The sequence below is a fragment of the Notolepis coatsorum genome, assembly GCF_963971535.1.
Source record: "Notolepis coatsorum genome assembly, chromosome: 17".
Taxonomy (NCBI): Eukaryota; Metazoa; Chordata; class Actinopteri; order Aulopiformes; family Paralepididae; genus Notolepis; species Notolepis coatsorum.
The window spans coordinates 83,847,906-83,871,180 of NC_140181.1; the positions used below are offsets into that span (position 1 = coordinate 83,847,906).

Sequence of the window (23,275 nt, forward strand, 5' to 3'; positions counted from 1 at the left end):
CAGTGCAACATAGACAGTGCAACAGAGACAATGGACCGACACAGAAAACAGGAAACGAGGAACTCAAATACACAGGAACAAATTACAAACGAGAAACACCTGGGAGGGGAAACAGACTGACAAAGAACTACAAGAAACAACACAATGTACTACAACTATGGACGACAACAAAAAACACCAGCCACTGGGACAAAAGAAGCTGACTACATAAACACAGAACCTAATACAGGACAGTAACACTACAAACATTAAGACTAAACAGTGAACCTAATACAAGACAGTACATTTACATTTACATTTAGTCATTTAGCTGACGCTTTTATCCAAAGCGACTTACAAGTTCTGTACGACAAGTCATCAGGAAGGGCACAACTCTATCAGCTGAGTAACAATGTTCATCAAAGTGTTGAGTGCTACAGTGTAGGTTAGTTTATTAGGACAAGTGCATGACAGTAAGGTTAGTTAGGGTTAGATATCTTTATTTTTTATTTTTTTTTCAGATAATGGTTGAAGAAGTGCGTCTTTAGTCAACGGCGAAAGATTGGACAGGTTTCGGCTGTCCTAACTGGGGTGGGTAGTTCATTCCACCATTGTGGGGCAAGGACTGAGAATAGGCGACTTCTCTTTGATGACCCTCCCAGAGCTTGGATAGGAGTAGGTCTGAGGCGGCCAGAAGATGCAGAGCGTAGGGGTCTTGAGGGTGTGTAGTTAGAGACCATTGACCGGAAGTAGGCGGGAGCGGTTCCCTTTGCCGCATGGTATGCTAGGTCGAGGGCCTTGAAGCGGATTCGTGCAGCAATGGGGAGCCAGTGCAGGTCCCTAAGAAGTGGGGTGACATGGGCCGACTTCGGTAGGTTTGAGATCAGGCGGGCCGCTGCGTTCTGAATGAGTTGAAGAGGCTTAGTAGCAGTGGCCGGGAGGCCAGCGAGCAGTGCGTTGCAGTAGTCGAGGCGGGAGATGACTTTTGATTGGACGAGGAGTTGGGTGGCTTCTTTTGTCAGGAAGGGGCGGATCCTTCTGACGTTGCTCAGGAGGAATCTGCAGGTTCTGGTTGTCGCTGCGATGTGAGCAGAGAAGTTCAACTGGTCGTCGAGGACAACACCAAGTTTCTTGGCGGTCGGGGACGCGGTCACAGCTGCATTCTCGACTGTGATGGAAAGATCGGTCAGGGGGGAGGATTTGGCCAGCAGTTGGAGCAATTCTGTTTTGCTTAGGTTCAGTTTGAGGTGGTTGGTCGTCATCCAGGCGGAGATGTCGGACAGACAGGCCGAGATCCGCTCAGAGACGTGGATATCTGAGGGAGGGAAGGAGAGGAAGAGTTGAGTATCGTCGGCATAACAATGATAGGAGAAGCCATGAGACGTGATAATGTTACAGTAACACTAGACTAACAGGGGAACATGAATTAATGAATGAATGACTTTTATTTATATAGCACCCTTCACAGTACGAATGCAAAGGGTGCTTTACACTACAGCTTAATATAAAAAACACAACAAGACAAAATCAGAACAACAACAGACAGAAGTTAAAAAACAGTGAAACCAGATAAAAAAAGTAGAATAAAAGAATTTGGATAAAATCATGAGTCACTAATTAAAACAAAACTGTAGGAACAGTGAGGACAAGAAAAAGTGCCTATGTATGACCAAAGGCCTGTCTGAACAAATGTGTTTTTAGTTGTTTTTTAAAAGAGTTTTCAGAGGGGGCAGTTCGCAGGTCCAGAGGGAGAGCGTTCCAGAGCCTTGGTGCTGTCACCTCAAAGGCTCGATCACCCCTTGTTTTCAGCCTGGACCTGGGGACCACCAGGAGGTGCTGATCGGCAGATCTGAGTGAGCGGGTGTTGGTGTAGGGATGGATGAGTTCAGTGATGTAGATAGGAGCCTGACCATGGAGTGCTCTGAAAGTGAGAGAGAGAGAGAAGGGGAGAGAGAGAGCAAGAGAGAGAGAGAAGAGAAAGAACACTAAGAGACAGAGAGACAAGGAACACACATACATGGACATGGAGAGGTAGAGCAGGGGAGAATGTTACATCACCAGGCCACTAGGGGAGACAGTGGCTCAGGAGGTAGAGCAGTCGTCTGGTAATCCGGAGGTTCCCAGTTTGATTCCCGCTCCTCCTGGGCAGTGTGTCGAAGTGTCCTTGAGCAAGACACTTAACCCCTAACTACTCCCAATGAGCTGGTTGGCACCTTGTATGGTTGCCTCCACCGTCGGTGTGTGAATGAATGGGTGAATGTGAGGAACAAATTTGTGAAGTGCTTTGGATAAAAGCTGTTATATAAATGCACCATTTACCATTCACCACTTACCAGCTAATGAGGATACTAAACTAAAATTAAACTTGTAATATACAGTGTACTAAGTTTAAGTTTGTTTGTATGTTTGTTTGTTTGTTTGTTTGTTTGTTTGTTTGTTTGTTTGTTTGTTTGTTTGTCACCAGGCACCACAGCTGGGCACTCTGATGGGCGTGTACCTGCCCTGTATCCAGAATATCTTTGGAGTGATCCTGTTCCTGCGAATGACATGGATGGTGGGCGTTGGAGGCGTCATCGGCTCCTTCATCATCGTCTTCATTTGCTGCTCCACAGTGAGTCAAACTTCCCTCCCTACACTTGTTTTTTATTAGGGATGTCTCCTCTTATCCTACACTGGTTATATATTAGGGCTGTCATCTCTTATCCTACACTGGTTCTTTATTAGAGCTGTCCCCTCTTACCCTACACTGGTTCTTTATTAGAGATGTCTCCTCTTATCCTACACTGGTTCTTTATTAGGGCTGTCCCCTCACTGGTTCTTTATTAGAGCTGTTCCCTCTTATCCTACACTGGTTCTATATTAGAGATGTCTCCTCTTACCATACACTGGTTCTTTATTAGTCCCCTCTCTCAGTTTATTAATTGGTTGATTTCTTCTAAGACTAAGTAGATCAGTCATATTTTATGTTTGTTTTTTTGCTCAATGAGTCATTTCCTGGTATTGTAAGCACCCATTTAAAATGGTCCTTCTGCATAATTGCACGTGGGAAACATAATTGTATTGATTTGTAGATTAAATCAACTAAGCAAGTCCCATGATTATTAGTCAACAAAGAATTTCTTTGAGTTTCATTGATGACAATAATACACCCTGCTGCTTCCTGCTTCCTTCTCCTTTTCTTTAGTCGCATACATTTGAAATACCGGAACAACTACAATGGCCTGAGAGTGGCCTCAGTTCAGGTTTTTGTAGTTATTGCCTGCTGTGGTGGCAGTGATACGCTCAGCTATGCTCCGAGTTGTCCAGTATCTTGCTGAGTCCACATATCCATCGCCATCTGTCCTGAATACAGTCAGTCTTTCTGTTGGGACACGTTAGAGATCAATTTCATGTTCTCTGAGAGGCATTACAGCTGGTGTGCTGAGGCTGAAGATGATTGGATTCTCACAGTTCCATCTAGTATCAAAGACAACACATAACCACAGCATAAGAGAAAATTGTATTGGGCACAATTCAGTTTATGTGGCAGTAAAATAATGAAGAACAAGACTTTCATAAGTCTATCTATCACCATTCTTGTCAGTTCTTATCACAGTAAAGGGAAAGCATGCCATTAAATTACAAACATGCATCCAAATAGAGGAGGATGTGGCCAGGGTCTGGACTGGTAGAAAATGCATTTAATATATTTGGAAGGTGACACACATTACATTTGGACATAATGCCATTCATGTGATTTGGACCCTTCCTCTCTCCCAGCTAGGTCGGTACTAAAAGACACTAAGCACACAAACCTATATATGGATTCCACCTTTATAATATGTTAACCCTTTAAATACCACATAGATAAAAATGCGCCTGGACTTACTTTGGTACTGTATACAGTAATTTTCTATTCTGAGCTCGTTCTTACTGAAACAGAGGGCTAGGGCCTCCACGGGTTGCGTTTGATAGAGCTGGCGGACACTATGGCGTTGTAACTCCGATTAAAGAATCACACAGAGGCATGCTGCAGGTATTGGTTGTATTTGGGAACAGAAAGGTGTGTGTGGTTGTCTACAAGGGAATACAATACAGTATACATTAGTAAACACAAAGGAATACAATACAGTATACATTAGTAAACACAGTAGTGGCGCACATAAACATAATGTCATAAACATGTGGTCTATAGCTGCAATAATATTCATTAGCAATACAGTGCAACTAGTAGCCAAGACATTCACTTAACCGGAGTTATTAGATATGACCTACATAGCCTATGCAGGGGGGTTACTCATGCAGTGCATGTAAACAATATATAGGTAGGCGGACTGTAAACCGGGTGTAAAGATACATTCTATTCACTAGAAGTAGTGAGTGAGTTATATAGCCTAGCATATCATAGCAGGGGGAACCTAGGTTGGCTAACGTGTAGCTAAGCTAACGGCGCAGTGTTTCAATAACAGAGGGAACAACGTCAACAGGAATAGAACAATGTGAACATACTGTAAAGGTAGAGTAAGCTGAAGGGATGAATTAGGCAGGACTAAACATAGGTACCGTACTCACGTGTCATTTACGCACACGTTCCTCAAAGGGAAAGATCTTACTGCTGCAACAGCCGCACCGTCGGGAAGCAGCACAGAGAACAGCTTGTGCACACGTTCCGACGGAGAAACTCTTAAAGGGCCAGTAACGTTATCAGAAGACTAGAGTGCAACACTAGCACATCACGCTGAACGAATACACTGGCATAAATCAATTACCCTTTCCTGTCAACAACAACATATTAAAGGGCTATTACAGAACAAAGTAGTCTTATTAACATGGCTTTCCTACACAGCCGCACCCAAAAGTCTACTTAGACCTTTTGAACTAAACAGGAAAGTCTCAGGGGTCCTCTGTATCCGGGAGACTCGGGAGCTGCACGGGCCGGGACACAGGGCGCAGATATGTTCTGTCCTTCACCTGGACAGCTGCGGTGCGGATGCGCCCGTCAGTTCCAGGGTTCGTCTGAGTGACCTTCCCAACGGGCCAGAGTGCACGAGGAAGCCGCGGGTCAACGATGAGGGCCAACTGGCCGAGTGACTGTTTCTTGCCGTCCTTCCTCCGCTTCTGCTTCTCCGGGGCCCTATCTTGGTGTGAAATGGCCCAAAACAGTCTACTCTGGTGGAATAGAATGGGGGCTTGTAGAGACGCAGGCGACAGGGCGGAAGGGCGGCCATTTTAGGCGTGTCTGGCTTTGCTCGCCGCAGATGACGTTCTCGGCAGGTGTGCTGATGCTTGCGGATTGCTTCTCTTCCACGTAGAACCCAGAATCGGGATCGAAGATCAGCGAATACCCTCTCAGGCCCGGGGTGGAGAAGAGTTTGATCATAATCTTGGACGATTGGGTGAATGTCATCCATCTCCAAGTTCTCTGCCCTGTGCAGCCTACCGCCTACTCTGAGGAGACATGTAGCCTTGTCATACTCCGGAGATAGAGAGCCCAAACGACTGTCTGGGGGAAGAGGTTGGTCAGACTTGAGGGCCTTGATCTCCTCTGGGAGTGAGTCCAGTTGGGCTCGTTTAAGGAGGACCTTCTCAGCGTTGAGGAAGTCGGCTGCTTCATAAGGCTGATCGGTGGTCTGGGCATCAGCCGCACCGTGAAGGGACCTGACTGTTGCTTGGACGAGATATTTCCGTGAAGAGAGGTCTTCAACGGCAGGGAGCGGAGGACTGGGAGAGTTCCTAGGTTGAGTTAGTCGAGTACTGGGTTGAGTACTAGGCTGGGTGCTAGGTTGAGTACTAGGCTGAGTACTAGGTTGAGTACTAGGTTGAGTACTAGGTTGAGTACTAGGCTGAGTACTAGGTTGGGTGCTAGGTTGAGTACTAGGCTGAGTACTAGGTTGAGTACTAGGTTGAGTACTAGGTTGAGTACTAGGTTGAGTACTGGGCTGAGTACTAGGTTGAGTACTAGGTTGAGTACTAGGTTGAGTACTAGGTTGAGTACTAGGTTGAGTACTAGGTTGAGTACTGGGCTGAGTACTAGGCTGAGTGCTGGGTTGAGTACTAGGTTGAGTACTAGGTTGAGTACTAGGTTGAGTACTAGGTTGAGTACTAGGCTGAGTACTAGGTTGAGTACTAGGTTGAGTACTAGGTTGGGTACTAGGTTGAGTACTGAGTTGAGTACTAGGTTGGGTACTGAGTTGAGTACTGAGTTGAGTACTGGGTTGAGTACTAGGTTGGGTACTGAGTTGAGTACTAGGTTGAGTACTGAGTTGAGTACTAGGTTGGGTACTGAGTTGAGTACTAGGTTGGGTACTGAGTTGAGTACTGGGTTGGGTACTGAGTTGAGTACTAGGTTGGGTACTGAGTTGAGTACTAGGTTGGGTACTGAGTTGAGTACTGGGTTGGGTACTGAGTTGAGTACTAGGTTGGGTACTGAGTTGAGTACTAGGTTGGGTACTGAGTTGAGTACTCGGTTGGGTACTGAGTTGAGTACTAGGTTGGGTACTGAGTTGAGTACTAGGTTGGGTACTGAGTTGAGTACTCGGTTGGGTACTGAGTTGAGTACTAGGTTGGGTACTGAGTTGAGTACTAGGTTGGGTACTGAGTTGAGTACTAGGTTGGGTACTGAGTTGAGTACTAGGTTGGGTACTGAGTTGAGTACTAAGTTGGGTACTGAGTTGAGTACTAGGTTGGGTACTGAGTTGAGTACTAGGTTGGGTACTGAGTTGAGTACTAGGTTGGGTACTGAGTTGAGTACTGGGTTGAGTACTGGGTTGAGTACTAGGTTGGGTACTGAGTTGAGTACTGGGTTGAGTACTGGGTTGAGTACTAGGGATGGTCGCACCATAGGTAGGACTCTGGGTACTGTGTGTAGCTACAGGGGGCCCTGTGTGAGATTGTAGGTTGCTCAATTGAACCAGGCATGTTGGGAGCTGGGTTGGCGACACAGGGGGAGCAGCAGAGCGAGGCGTCGCCTGTGCTGGATGGTGTATCACTGGAGTGATGGCGGCTGGATTAGCCGGCAGGGGATGCATGTACTGTGGTACGGTAGGAAGGGCTAGAGGCACAGGTGCCACTACGTGGTGCTGTTGTCCAGGTGGTGGATAGGTCGGCTCAGATGCTGCTGCACGTACAAGAGCCCTCATCTTTGACTCTTGAAGAAGTGAGGTGACCAGTTTGGCTACTTGAAGTTCCTTCTCCTTCTTCTTAAGCCGCCTCTGCCTGTCCAGGCGTTTAACGATAGCTTCCCGTGCACATTGTGCTTCCTGCTGTAGGCGTTGTAAGCGTTGACGCTCCAGGTTGGCGTCGTAGTCTTCTTTTACCTGGCGCTGTAGCTCCTCAAGCTCCAGGGAGTGGGTGTACTCCTGAAGGATAGCTTCCTGGACTGGTGAGAGAGCATGTGGTCGGTGTACACTCCCAGATGAACGATGGGAGCCAACACCTGACCTTATGGTGGGTCTAGGAATTGACAGATGTGAGGACCTACTACCTTCATACGGAGCCCTTGCTTCACTCGCCGGGTATGAACGATGGGAGCCGACACCTGACCTTATGGTGGGTCTAGGAATTGACTGATCCGAGTACTGACTGATCCAAGTACTGACTGATCCGAGTACTGACTGATCCGAGTACTGACTGATCCGAGTACTGACTGATCCGAGTACTGAATTCAGGTTCATATCCCACTTCGAGGTCACGTAGGTGGCTTGGTAGGTGGCGCTCTCTCTGCGGGTGAGCGGTGGTCTCTGTGGTGTCCTGGTCTGCCATAGCGTCTTGGAGGAGCTCTATCCGGCTCGAAGGACCATGAAACGGAGGGCTAGGGCCTCCACGGGTTGCGTTTGATAGAGCTGGCGGACACTATGGCGTTGTAACTCCGATTAAAGAATCACACAGAGGCATGCTGCAGGTATTGGTTGTATTTGGGAACAGAAAGGTGTGAGTGGTTGTCTACAAGGGAATACAATACAGTATACATTAGTAAACACAAAGGAATACAATACAGTATACATTAGTAAACACAGTAGTGGCGCACATAAACATAATGTCATAAACATGTGGTCTATAGCTGCAATAATATTCATTAGCAATACAGTGCAACTAGTAGCCAAGACATTCACTTAACCGGAGTTATTAGATATGACCTACATAGCCTATGCAGGGGGGTTACTCATGCAGTGCATGTAAACAATATATAGGTAGGCGGACTGTAAACCGGGTGTAAAGATACATTCTATTCACTAGAAGTAGTGAGTGAGTTATATAGCCTAGGCTAGCTCACGTGCGGCTAAGCTAACCACGCAGCATCACTAGCAGGCAGCATATCATAGCAGGGGGAACCTAGGTTGGCTAACGTGTAGCTAAGCTAACGGCGCAGTGTTTCAATAACAGAGGGAACAACGTCAACAGGAATAGAACAATGTGAACATACTGTAAAGGTAGAGTAAGCTGAAGGGATGAATTAGGCAGGACTAAACATAGGTACCGTACTCACGTGTCATTTACGCACACGTTCCTCAAAGGGAAAGATCTTACTGCTGCAACAGCGCACCGTCGGGCAGCAGCACAGAGAACAGCTTGTGCACACGTTCCGACGGAGAAACTCTTAAAGGGCCAGTAACGTTATCAGAAGACTAGAGTGCAACACTAGCACATCACGCTGAACGAATACACTGGCCTAAATCAATTACCCTTTCCTGTCAACAACAACATATTAAAGGGCTATTACAGAACAAAGTAGTCTTATTAACATGGCTTTCCTACACTTACAGTCAGCATCAAATGTTTTAGATCATAATTCAGGGGAACCTACTCTCACGGCACAGTTCAGAGTCACCATTATGCCTTTGTGTGAGTGTTCCCGTATTTCACTCAAATTAAAATTGAAAATGCCCATTCAATTGTTTTTAAATTGGTGTTGATGGTTAATTTCAGTATGACCACATCGGCCATAGTATAAATCTAACACCATCACAAAAAAATATTGGAACGATTAAACGTTACGCTTGTATGGAAGCTCAAGAGAGCTTTTGCAATCTTAAGAAAACTCTTGGGAAAAGAGGGTTCTGAGAGGCTTGTTAAGGATAGAAGGTTAAATCTAAAGGAAACAATTATCTGTTTGTTTCTTTGTTTGTTTGTTTTTCTGAAAGCCTCAGAAATCTGAAGTAGTGTGGCACCGTGCCTGTCATTGTGCGTGGTGGTGGGGGTGTCATTTCTGTGGGCTGCTTTGTTGCCTCTGGTCCTGGTGGCCTTGCCATTGCGGGAAATTCAGTGGGTTCTATGTTTTTGCTTTCGGATTCTGTTGAGTGGCGGGTCGTGTGTTCCATGACTTGTGGCCATGCCAGGTGGGTTGTGGATAGATGATTCTGGATGTTCGGGCGGAGGGACATGGTGGTGGTTGGATGGGGGGGACGTGTGGCATTATGGATGGTCTGGTCTTGTGTTGAAGTGGTATGTGGTCCAGTTATGCTGCTCTGATTAAAGGTTATGTTAAAGTGGTATGTGGTCCAGTTATGCTGCTCTGATTAAAGGTTATGTTAAAGTGGTATGTGGTCCAGTTATGCTGCTCTGATTACGTCGACAGGCTTCAAATGTGAAAGTATATAATCTTAATATACTTTTGCCATGTTTTCTATGCAAAAACCTTTTCTTCAAAATAACTAGTAACTGATGGGTTCAAATAAATGTAGTGGCATAAAAAGTACAATACTTCCATTGAAATGTAGTGGAGCAAAAGTATAAAGTTCCTTAAAATACAAGTAGCTAAAAATTGTACTTACCTAAGTACAGTACTTGATTAAAAAGACTTAGTAACTTTCCACCACTGCAGAAATCACATGCCCAAATACAACTGGGCTATGTGCTTATCATAGTCAGTTGATTTCCTTGCACATATGAAGAGTTAATCCAATGCAATGTTCCGACAACTTCACTCGAGGTGGCCAGAGGTAATCTGATCACAGGCTGTATTTAAACACAAGTGGGTTGCTGTCAGAACGGGCTGGACGTCAACCAGAGCGAAGGCAAGAGGGCAAGAGGGCAGTTTGCTGATGAGGATATTATCCCGGCAGCTTCCATTTTAATTCTGTGTGATGTCTAAAGCTCTCCCTCTCACTGAACTCCTGTTTTGACCTTAAAGCTTTGAAACACGTTGACAGCTGATTACTTACAGAAGTAGCCCAACTGATCCTTCTACAGTACATATAGAAGGGAACCTATAGAGGTTATTCTACACAGACCACATCTGAGCATATTCTAAAATGCAATGATGTCTCTAAATGTCCTCATCCTCTGAAATTTGGACAGGGGAGTTGTAAATAACAACACAGCACAGTCACTCGGTTCCATATGGTTTCGGTCTGCAAAGTTAATTCCATCGCGTATTCCCGTTCCACGACACCATCATCTTGACACTGTTAAATTGAAGGGGCTAAGAAGATCTATCACAGCCCTGAAGACCTCTGTACAGTGGACGCCATCTCTGTCTCAGATCCGGTGAAGAATGAACGCTATAGTGCCAGGAGTGAATGTCATCAGCTCCATTACTGTCCATTAGGACGGCAGCAGCCGGCTGAGGATCTACGACCTGCGTAACGCTGATCAAACCTGTGATTCTCTACGCAGCCCCAGCGCCTCGACCCCTTTTTCATGAAGGAGTTCACCTGTAACCACGGTGATGAGCCAGTACGGTGATGTCAGGAGGTTATGATGACGGCGTCAAACTCCAGTATTAAGTTCTTATCTGTGATCCAGGGAGAGAGCAGGTCACTTCATTATGGCCTGATTAAAGAGTCACTTACCACTGTGTCTAAGCCTGTTGGCCAGAGATCACTGGGACAAAATGTTGTGTTAACTAGATTATGTCTACACGAACGCGCACGCACGCACGCACACACACACACACACACACACACACACACACACACACACACACACACACACACACACACACACACACACACACACACACGCACACACACACACACACAGACACACAGACACACAGACACACACACACACACGCACACACACACACACACACACACATACACACACACACACACCACACACACACACACACACACACACACACACACACACACACACACACACACACACACACACACACACACACACACACACACACAGTTGCAGGCCTGTAATACAATCACATTATGTATTCACCTCTCCTCTGCAGCGCTGAGCTTCAACAAAGCTCTCAGCCTCCTGCCCAAACACATCCCTTATTAATAATCTGTGTAGCCAATGACCTTGTGCTGTCGTGACTCAGAAACATGGCTAATAAGCGTAGAACATATTTAATTAGCCATGTAGATTGTTCCCACTCCACACTGCTCTGACGACAAGATGAATCAGACTCGCTCCGCTTCTCTCTATTCAGCCGTTAATGATGTATCCTTCAGCTCATCAAGGGCTCAGAGTCGTGACAGTCAGGCTTCTCCATGTTCCATTTGACCCAGAAAACAAAACTACAGGTCAAGTGGAGGTGAAGTCGTGTCTCTCCATGTCTCTATATCTCTCTCCATGTCTCTCCATGTTTCTCTATGTCTCTCCCATGTCACAGTATAAATTTGACACTCTTAACGCGTCCACTACCACACTACAGAAGGTTAACCCTTTCACTACCACACTACAGAAGATTAACGCGTCCACTACCACACTACAGAAGGTTAACCCTTTCACTACCACACTACACAAGGTTAACCCTTTCACTACCACACCACAGAAGGTTAACCCTTTCACTACCACACTACAGAAGGTTAACCCTTTCACTACCACACCACAGAAGGTTAACCCTTTCACTACCACAAGGTTAACCGTCTGTAATGTGGTAGTGAATGGTTAACCTTCTGTAGTGTGGTAGTGAAAGGGTTAAGAGTGCATTTCTACACTGTGATTAATCCTCTCTATGTCTGTTGTTCTTGTTCTTTCTCAGACTATGCTGACAGCCATATCCATGAGTGCCATTGCAACAAATGGAGTCGTTCCAGGTAAGAGACGTATCTCTGTATGTCTCTCTGTCTGCTCATCTATCTATCTGTCTGTCTCTCTGTCTGTCTCTCTGTCTGCTCATCTATCTGTATGTCTCTCTGTCTGTCTGTCTCTCTGTCTGCTCATCTATCTATCTGTATGTCTCTCTGTATGTCTCCCTATTTGCTCATCCATCTATCTGTCTGTCTGTCTCTCTGTCTGTCTCTCTGTCTGCTCATCTATCTCTCTCTGTCTGTCTCTCTGTCTGCTCATCTATCTATCTGTCTGTCTCTCTGTCTGTCTCTTTGTCTGCTCATCCATCTATCTGTATGTCTCTCTGTCTCTCTGTCTGTCTCTCTGTCTGCTCATCTATCTATCTCTCTGTCTGCTCATCCATATATCTGTCTGTCTGTCTCTCTGTCTGCTCATCTAGCTATCTCTCTGTCTCTCTGTCTGTCTGCTCATCCATATATCTGTCTGTCTGTCTGTATGTCTGTCTGCTCATCTATCTCTCTGTCTGTCTCTCTGTCTGCTCATCTATCTATCTGTCTGTCTCTCTGTCTGTCTGTCTGTCTGTCTGTCTGTCTGTCTGTCTGTCTGTCTGTCTGTCTGTCTCTCTGTCTGCTCATCTATCTATCTCTCTGTCTCTCTGTCTGTCTCTCTGTCTGCTCATCCATATATCTGTCTGTCTGTCTCTCTGTCTGCTCATCTAGCTATCTCTCTGTCTCTCTGTCTGCTCATCCATATATCTGTCTGTCTGTCTGTCTGTCTGTCTGTCTGTCTGTCTGTCTGTCTGTCTGTCTGTCTGTCTGTCTGTCTGTCTGTCTGTCTGTCTGTCTGTCTGTCTGTCTGTCTGTCTGTCTGCTCATCTATCTCTCTGGCTGTCTCTCTGTCTGCTCATCTATCTATCTGTCTGTCTCTCTGTCTGTCTGTCTGTCTGTCTCTCTGTCTCTCTGTCTGTCTCTTTGTCTGTATCTCTGTCTGCTCATCTATCTATCTGTCTGTCTCTCTGTCTGTCTCTCTGTCTGCTCATCTATCTATCTATCTGTCTGTCTGTCTGTCTGTCTGTCTGTCTATCTGTCTGCTCATCTATCTATCTGTCTGTCTCTCTGTCTGTCTCTTTGTCTGCTCATCTATCTATCTGTCTGTCTCTCTGTCTGCTCATCTATCTATCTGTATGTCCATCTGTCTGTCTCTCCTTACAAACATAATTTCATTGTAACATACTGACAGTATAGAATAGAATAATAATACTAAAACAATTTCATTGTAACATCCTGACAGTATATAATAGAATAATAATACTAAAATAATGACATTGTAACATCCTGACAGTATAGAATAGAACACTAATACTAACGTAATTACATTGTAACATCCTGACAGTATAGAATAGAATACTAATACTAAAACAATTTCATTGTAACATCCTGACAGTATAGAATAGAATACTAATACTAAAACAATTTCATTGTAACATCCTGACAGTATAGAATTGAATACTAATACTAAAACAATTACATTGTAACATCCTGACAGTATATAATAGAATAATAATACTAAAATAATGACATTGTAACATCCTGACAGTATAGAATAGAATAGAACACTAATACTAACGTAATTACATTGTAACATCCTGACAGTATAGAATAGAATAGAACACTAATACTAACATAATTACATTGTAACATCCTGACCGTATAGAATAGAATAGAACACTAATACTAACATAATTGCATTGTAACATCGTGACCGTATAGAATAGAGTAGAACACTACTAATATAAGATAAGATAAGATAAGATAAGATAAGATGATCTTTTATTAATCCCCTTGGGGAAATTCAGGTGTCAAAGCAGCATGGGGGGGGGGGGATACAGGGGGGGAAGGTACAGAGCTTCACAGTCCTATACAGTCCAGTATATATTATATACACTATAGATACAATATAAAATATAAATACAAATAGAATATAAAAGTACAATGAGTGCACGTGGATATGAGTTATCACGTCCCGAGTTTTGACAGCGATAGTTCTGGCAGCAGGGCTATAATACTAACACAATTACATTGCAAAATCCTGACCGTATAGAATAGAATAGAACACTACTATAATACTAACATAAATACATGGTAACATACTGACCGTATAGAACAGAATAGAACACTAATTATTACTAATACTAAAATGTCTTGTCTTGTTGTTTCTCCCACAGCCGGAGGTTCATACTACATGATCTCTCGCTCCCTGGGTCCTGAGTTTGGGGGAGCTGTGGGAATCTGCTTCTATTTAGGGACCACATTTGCTGGTGCCATGTACATTCTTGGCTGCATTGAAATCCTACTGGTAAGGTGACCTAACTGACACGTATCTGGTGCCTTAAAAAGCTCCCTGCTGTTTCCCTTCGTTGTTCCTCCAGTTTTTCATCATGGGGCAGGACGACGCACAGTATTCATGCAGTCAGAGGAGAGGTCTGGGCTGACGGTTCTGTCTGCCGGTCCTGTTATAGTGAACCTATGAACAGATGCTCACATTACACACACAGTCTGTCTCACTGGAAAGGGTTCTGAGACTAAACTCACATCAACAGCTCCAACATCCCAAACCAAGTCAAGTGTTCCAAGTGTTAATAATCATATCAATCATGATTGGTGAAACATAGTTTATGTTGGGTGTGTTTAGCTGTGCTGTCTGGTACATTGATTGATTGATTGATTGATTGATTGATTGATTGATTGATTGATTGATTGATTGATTGATTGATTGATTGAAAACTTTATTAACAGATTGCAGAATGGGTACAATACAGTACGGCTCAATACACACAATTGTTAAGGGGATGCAGACCAGAGAAAGACTTTTGTCTTGTTTACATCAGGATCCTCCATTTACAACTTATATATAAATTATAAATTCCTTTGCATAAATTCACATTAAAATACTTTATCCACAATGCAAATTCATTTAGAGAACATAGATAATAAAGCCACAGATCTCTCTCTCCTAACACAACAAAACAAATCCACCTACGTCTCTCTCACATTCACAATGCCTTTGTATGTAATGCCCAATTTAGAGAGAGCAGTGAAAACGCCTTTCATCCTATCTATATTGGCACATATTTCAGCACCATGGACATAGAGCGGAGGTCTAATTATCATCATTAGTCAATTGATCACAGAAAATAAAGAAACCAACTAAATTACATGATTGTTGCAGCAGCAACAACAGCTGTCTGTGAGGCTCTGGGATGCAGTGAAAGCACACAAGCTCCTGTTGCCTTTGAATAAATGTTTTGCAATGTGAATAATGAATACTGGGCATAATAAGCTTTTAAAACACAAGTGTGTGACAATTGCAAGTGACAAATATATATATTTTAAAGATCTTCTCAGAGGCCCCCCAACGTTTTGCTGTTGAGTGCTGTTGAAGTGTCCCATACAGTATTTTGCACATTGATTGTACATACTATTTCCATAAAGCACATCCATCCTTCCTTACACTGATGATGACCCACACATGCAAAATAAGTAATTTAACTATAGATGCAACACAATCTAGAGCTGCCTAAATAAAGCTTAAAAATAATCAATACAATTCTAGAGTCTAAATAGGTATAATGCCATTTCAACCAGCATGCTGCTGTCTTGAGAATGTTATTAATTTGAGCATTCAATGTCTCCTTTGATTTAATGTTCCAATTGACGATGCCGTCTGTTTTATCACTGCAATCTAAAACCTATTAATTATTCACAACATAGTCTTCGTATTTCATGTCTCTTATATTTCATGTTTCTATTTCCATGTGCTTTTCTCTCTCTCTATTCTTTATCCCACTACCCTCTCCTGCCATAACATCCTCCCCTATCTTCTCATCTTCTCCTCAACCTCTCTCCCTCCGCCCCTCTCTCTCTCTGCCCTACAGATCTACATCGTCCCCCAGGCGGCCATCTTTAAGATGGAGGGTCTGGAGGGCCCTGAGGCAGAGGAGGCTCTGCTGAACAACATGCGGGTGTACGGCACCATCGTGCTGAGCTTCATGTCTCTGGTGGTGTTTGTGGGGGTGAAGTATGTCAACAAGCTGGCCTTGGTCTTCCTGGCTTGTGTCATCCTCTCCATCTTGGCTGTTTACGTCGGGGTCATCAAGACGGCCCTCGAACCCCCCGTGTTCCCGTAAGTTATAAAACCTGAACGTATAGGTTTACTGTAGGTATACTGTAACCCCTCAACATATTGGTAAATGGTGCATTTATATAACAGCTTTTATCCAAAGCGCTTTACAATTTGTTCCTCACATTCACCCATTCACTCACACATTCACACACCGACGGCAGAAGCAACCATGCAAGGTGCCAACCTGCTCATCAGGACAAATTTGGGGTTAAGTGTCTTGCTCAAGGACACTTCGACACGCTGCCTGGGAGGAGCGAGAATCGAACTGGGAACCTTCCAATTACCAGACAACTGCTCTACCTCCTGAGCCACTGTCACTGATGTCAGTGTTTAAATAATAACTGTAGCTGTTTTGATTTAATTTTCTTCAGCCATTCAAATGTCCAGGGTATGGCTGACCTTACAGTATGTCTTTGATATGTTGATATACTGTAGATATTATATGATTATATCTACAGAGACATCCTTTCATATTGCATTCCTTTACATTACAGTATATTACATTACAGGACAGTACAGTATGTTACATTACAGTACAGTATATTACATTACATTACAGTATATTGCATTACATTACAGGACATTGAAGTATATTACATTACAGTATATTACATTACAGAACAATATATTACATAGCATTACAGCATATTACATTATACTACAATACATTACATTACAGGACAATATATTACATTACATTTCAGTATATTACATTACATTACAGTATATTACTTAACATTACATTACAGTATCTATCTCCTATCCTATCTTATCTATCCTACCTTATCCTATATATCCTATCCTATCCTATCCTATCCTATCCTATCCTGTCCTATCTATCCTATCCTATCATATATATCATATCTTATCCTATCTATCCTATCCTTTTTTTTATTATCTTTTTCCCCCTTCTTTTTCCGTTTTTCTCCCATCCCAATGTTAGTCGTTATGCCAATTCCCAATCCCCTTCCTGGTCGTTGCGCACTCTACCCCCTACCGTCGGTTTGGGAGGGTGGAGACTATCACATGCTTCCTCCGACACATGTGTAGCCAGCCCACCACTTCTTTTCACCTGGCAGCGCGGACTCTCACTGGGAGAGTGTAACGTGTGGAAGGTCACACTACCTCTCTTAGATCCTTCCCTTGCTGTGCAGGCGCCCCGACCGAACTGTAGGAGTCGCTGTTTACAACGACCAGGACCCACCCTCACCGGGTTTCCCACCTGCTAACACTGCCAATTGTGTTAGTATGGATGGTCGGCCAACCCGGAAGCACTACAGCCGGATTCGATCCCACTGTCTCTGTGGTGGTAGACAGACGCTTAGTCCGCTGCGCTACCCGGCCGCCCTTATCCTATCCTATCCTATCCTATCCGCTGTAGACGATTTACAACAACAGTGTTTCCTCCGCCGTCTTTCCTCGCAGGGTCTGCATCCTGGGGAATCGAACTCTGCTCTCTAAGGGGTACGACGTGTGCGCCAAGGTCATCGAGCAGGACAACGACACCATCACCACCAAGCTGTGGCGCTCCTTCTGCGACTCTGAGTCCCTGAACGCCACCTGCGACGAGTATTTCACCAACAACAACGTCACTGAAGTGCAAGGCATCCCAGGGGTCAGCAGTGGCATCCTGGCAGGTCAGAGGTCACTCAGTGTCGTCAGACAAGACAATATGACATTATGATGGCAAATTCAACCCTCTCACGTTTGTTTTTTCTATGCCCCCCCCCCCCTTCTTTCAGATAACCTATTTGGTTACTACCTTGACAAGGGGGTGGTCTTGGAGAAGGGTGGGCTTCCGTCTCAGGCGGATCCTGACAGCCCCGTCACCAGCGCTAATCGCTACGTCCTGTCTGATATCACCAGCTTCTTCACTCTGCTGGTGGGAATATACTTCCCCTCCGTCACAGGTCAGAGCCAGACCTCCATCACCCCCATGGTGGACAAACACTACCTCTATTCAGCTTTGTATGTATGTATGTATGTATGTATGTATGTATGTATGTATGTATGTATGTATGTATGTATGTATGTATGTATGTATGTATGTATGTATGTATGTATGTATGTATGTATGTATGTATGTATGTGTATGTATGTATGTATGTATGTATGTATGTATGTATGTATGTATGTATGTATGTATGTATGTATGTATGTATGTATGTATGTATGTATGTATGTATGTATGTATGTATATACTATATACATACCCAGAATTTCCCCAAGGGGATCTGTTGACAGAATCTGGCTATGGGGCGACAATAATGTGGTCAAGAGGCATGTCTTTAGCCTTTGGCGTGGTTTATTCATTCACATGGTATGAGCAGCAGCACATGAGTTCTCCTCTCACTGAGAGGCTGGTGGAGAAAGAGGTAGAGGGGGAGGAGACATCTCTTTTTATATTCGCCACCTGGTGGTATCATGAGTGACTCCGCCTAGAGCGCCCTCTATTGGAAACAGTTATATATGCAGTTAGACAGTTACTAGCAATCCTACATAGAACAAAAACATCAAAAGAGTATGGCAGTCAATATTTTACACGTTAAACATGACCTCTGCAAATCTCTTCAATTTCAATTTGGAACAGGTTTCCTCATAGTGTCTGCTACCATGTCGTCCGTTGGACAATAAATCAATGTCAATTTCTTTCTTTCTTCATTCTTTCTTCTCTGATGACAGATCTGATGATGATATTTTATATCGACATTTTACATCTATGTCGGCACACTGGGTTCCTAGCAATCACAATGGTTCCCTAGTTGCCCTCTTCATATATACAAAGGTGTCCATCACTTCAAGCAGTTGTTCTAGATAAACACATTTCTGCATTGTCATAGCTAGAAACATACACTCGGCTTCACAGGTTGAAACATACACTCGGCTACACAGCTGTTCGTCTGCTGCACCTTTGGGATAACGAAAAACATGTTTTTGACGTAGTTCAATGCTTCTCTGTGGGGTCAGCAAAATGCTGTGACAATTTTTACTCACTACAAAACATAGGTCAGGGCGAGTACAGGTTGTCTAACAAATGAGGCTACCCACAGCTTCTCTATACATCTCTTACATCAGTCAAAACATCTCAGGATCTTTTCCACATAATTAAATCATTTAGAACATGGTAAGTCATCCACCTCTGTATTTAAACATGGAGTACCCTCCTTCAGCATTTAAGCAATTAGCTACGAACCATACTTTGTATTTGTCGTGGCCTTCAATACCCTCCTGGATTGAATACACCCATTTCCCTCCTACTGTCTGTCGGCCCTCTGGTAACTTGGTTGAATACACCCATTTCCCTCCCACTGTCTGTCCCTCTGCCCTCTGGTAACTTGGCTAGAGTAAAGGTGTGGTTGTCCTCTAGGGACCTCATCTCCTCATCCCTTGCTCTCTCCCATTTACTTGATTCGGGGGACACTATGGCCTCTTTAAAGGTCGGGGGTACCCCACTGACTACCCTGTAGCAGTAATCAACAGTGGTGTACTGTCATCCTCGTCACTCCCTTTCCGGGCATAGTCTGTCAGATACTTTGGGGGTTTGTGTTCCCTTGAGGGATACCTCCCACTGCTTGGGGCACTTGACGTCACCCTTGGTTGCTCCTCTTCATCGCCCTCTGGGGGTGGCTGACTGTCTGCCTGCACGACCGTGCTAAGTACACTGGGCTGAAGTGTCTCTGTTTCTTCACACCTTACTCTGGAGTCCAGCTCTGGCTCCTCTGTCTGTGTCTCGCTCTCACATGTTGTCTTTGTGACAAACTTGACTAGCATGTGTTTCTGCACTCTCCCTTTACCGGGATGATAAACTAGGAAAGCAGGGCTTCCCTTGTCGTGCCCTACAAAGAGTCCTTTTTCACATCTGGACTCTGGCTTTCCCCTGTCCTGCAGGTACGCATAACACACTGATCCAAATCGGTGCATTCTAGCTAGATTACACTTCTTTCCTGTCAGTGCTGTATACGGGGTGGTGCCCGTGTGCTTATTAAAGCACCTGTTTCTGGTGTAAGCGGCTTCTTGCACCGCATAATGCCATAAGCTCTTAGGTAAATTACTGTCTACTAGCTTACACCTAGCCATTTCGAAAAGGGTGCGCCATTTCCTCTCTGCCACTCCGTTCTGGTGTGGGGGATATGGACATGACGTCTCGTGTCTTATCTTGTACCTTCTCAACAGTGATTGGAACTCTCTGTTTGTGAACTCGGTTCCGTTGTCGGACCTCAAGCACCCTATGTTACCATAAGGGGCTACGTCTGCCAGGAATTTCTCCGTGGCCTGGAGTGTGTCACTCTTTGCTTTGAGAAAGTAAACAAACACTGCTCCTGTGCACACATCTGTAAAATACTGTACATATCTAAAGCCTCCTATGGACTCGTTGCTTACTGGACCGGCTAGATCCGTGTTAACTAGCGCAAGTGGTACCTTTACTTTTTCTGTGGGATTTCTGTTTCTCGATTGAGTAAACTTCCCCGTTTTGCACACTACAAATTTCACCCTCAATGTGCATGCCTTCTGTCACTGCTTGCAGTTTCAGTAAATCTTCGTAATTACAATGACCCATAATCTCGTGCCATGTCTGAATATCGTGACTGACCGTCACGCTACACATAATTATTATCATCACACTTGTTGTTGTCATTACACTCTGTTTGCAGATAATACATTCTCTGGTACATCTTTATGTCAAACCGTGTACCGTCAGGCTCTACAAGAAAATGTTTACCTTTATCGAAGAATACCTTGGCACCGCTTGCAGTAGCAGCTATTACAGAGAATAGTCCTTGTGGGAACGATGGTACGTAGAGAGTGTTCTTTAATGTCACTGTACGCCGGCGCCCCCCACTGTCCGTGAGGCATACCTGTGCATCTCCTCTCTCTAGCGCCAACCCGTAGGTGCGCTTCCCGTCTGCCAGCTCCATGCTGTGCCTCTCCGAGTGGAAAGTGTTGTCAATGTTCTTGAATCGACTCCTGCCGTTGATGACATGGGACAACGCACCTGTGTCCACGATCAGTCCCTTCCTCTGGGCCCGCTGCAGCTGCGCCGGCCTGGCAATGCACGCTGTCCGTGCCCCAAAAGCGAAGTCTTCTTGTCCCGTTATTCTCCGGGCGTCGTCTCGATCCGTCTCGTGTCAACCGTCGCCGCCATCTTGTCCACAGCCGCCATCTTGTCCGTAGCCGCCATCTCCTCCATGGCCGCCATCTCGTCCATGGCCGCCATCTCGTCCATGGCCGTCATCTTGTCCATGCGCATATCGCACGCTCTGGTCGTGTTTCTTCATGCACGCTCTGTCTGTGTGCCCCGTGGATTTGCAGAAGCTACACCAGACAGGCTTTGTGCAGTCGCCTCTCCGATGGCGCCAGCTCCGCCGTGGTCCTGGTCCTCTCCCTTGGCGTGGCTCGGGCCTTCAGCACCCTCTCTCCCGCCTCCGCTGAGGCCTCGAAGTTTCTTAACTTGGCCTTGAACTGTCCCAGCGTCATGTCCGCTGAACCGTGTGTTACCAGGAGTGTGAACGGTTTGTAAAGCTCCGGTAGTCCTCCATCAGTCACCATCGCCATCATTAGCCCATCGCTTGGTGCTTCTCCTGCACTCTTCAATGCCGTCATGGACTGCTCAGCTCTGATGACGTATTCGGTCACCATCTCGGTGTGCCTCTTCCTCAGTCCCGTTAGTGTTATGTAGAGGGCCACGACTCGGGGTCTTCCTCGCCCGATGTAATGCTCTCTCAACACCCCCAGGCTTTCTCTGCCTTTGTCTTTAGTGTCGCGGAATATCAGCCCCAAGCTTGTGTCGTCGAGCAGTGGCGCTAACTCACAGTACGCGTCTGTGTTACGCTGGTCGTCCAGGGCTTGCTCTTCCTCCGTCAGTGGTCCCGTGGGGGCTGTCAAGATCGTCGCCTTCAGTCCCACACCATGCATGCAGCATAACATGCGCTCTTCCCAGAGCTCGTAGTCCTCTGCTTTTCCATTGAATGAGGGCCATTTGCTCCTTCCCTTGGTCGCCATCCTCTTGGTTGATGGTAGGCGTAGCTTTAGCTCTTGTTGGCCTAGCGTCTAGCCACGCGGTGCTCCCGGTGCTAACCTAGCCTATACTTTAGCTAAACTTGCTACCCTTATTATTTCGCCCCGGCGTGATCTGGGCCCATAACCTGTTGACAGAATCTGGCTATGGGGCGACAATAATGTGGTCAAGAGGCATGGTTTCTATCTTTAGCCTTTGGCGTGGTTTATTCATTCACATGGTATGAGCAGCAGCACATGAGTTCTCCTCTCACTGAGAGGCTGGTGGAGAAAGAGGTAGAGGGGGAGGAGACATCTCTTTTATACTCGCCACCTGGTGGTATCATGAGTGACTCCGCCTAGAGCGCCCTCTATTGGAAACAGTTATATATGCAGTTAGACAGTTATAGCAATCCTACATAGAACCTCTAACTTTAACAGGATCAATAAAGGAATATATTTTCTTATCTTATCAAAGCTTCATAACTAACCGCCATGGATTCTGAGGGTTAAGTAAAAATGTGTCCTAACTAATTTGTAACTGAGGGGTACAATTCCCTGACTGTATTACTAGATATGATACTTACTACCACTACCTTTGTACTTAATATTCGGCCACCCAGTACTCGGCATAAATATATTATGATGAACACTGTCACGTAGATGAAACGGATCCAACACAAATGTACGAATTAGAAATAGGTCTTTATTTCTACACAGCGATGGTGTGTAGAGCAAGCACTTAATCAAATCAATCACATTTATGAATGGGAATTAGTATGCACTTTTATGGCAAGAGTATTCGTCGGTATATCAATAGAGAATGTCCAATCTCTGAAGGCGCAGGTGGTACATATACGACCTGGAATAGTTAAGGAATAACAGCAATGATACTTTAATGATTATAGGCTGGATACACTAGGGGGGGTTAATCCGGTCGCTTGTAAGCCGACAGGAGTAGGAAGGGGGGGGGGGTAGAATCCGGCTGCCTCATCCGGCCAAGGGTATCCCAGGTGAACCCACTGTAGTGCCGTTCAATGCGCCGGCGATCCTTGGACCACAGATGAAAGCAGATGGACTCTTTGTGGGCCGGCGTCCTCCGGTCCACGGAGGAGAGACGTGAAGCGACCTTGTCTTGCAGAGCGTCTCCTCACCTTGCGTCCTC

General features: G+C 45.1%; 1 protein-coding gene across 1 annotated transcript in view; it reads left to right on the forward strand.

Moving 5' to 3' along the window:
- LOC311243831 (solute carrier family 12 member 5-like) overlaps nt 1-23,275 on the forward strand; it is a gene marked incomplete at its 5' end in the record, with an annotated part of 190,208 nt that overhangs the window by 82,751 nt on the left and 84,182 nt on the right. The window contains 6 exons of the mRNA XM_084333200.1: nt 2,444-2,590; nt 11,906-11,960; nt 14,159-14,289; nt 15,869-16,116; nt 17,542-17,753; nt 17,859-18,026. Of these exons, the coding sequence (XP_084189326.1) occupies nt 2,444-2,590; nt 11,906-11,960; nt 14,159-14,289; nt 15,869-16,116; nt 17,542-17,753; nt 17,859-18,026 (961 nt within the window). The remainder of the gene's footprint in view (nt 1-2,443; nt 2,591-11,905; nt 11,961-14,158; nt 14,290-15,868; nt 16,117-17,541; nt 17,754-17,858; nt 18,027-23,275) is intronic.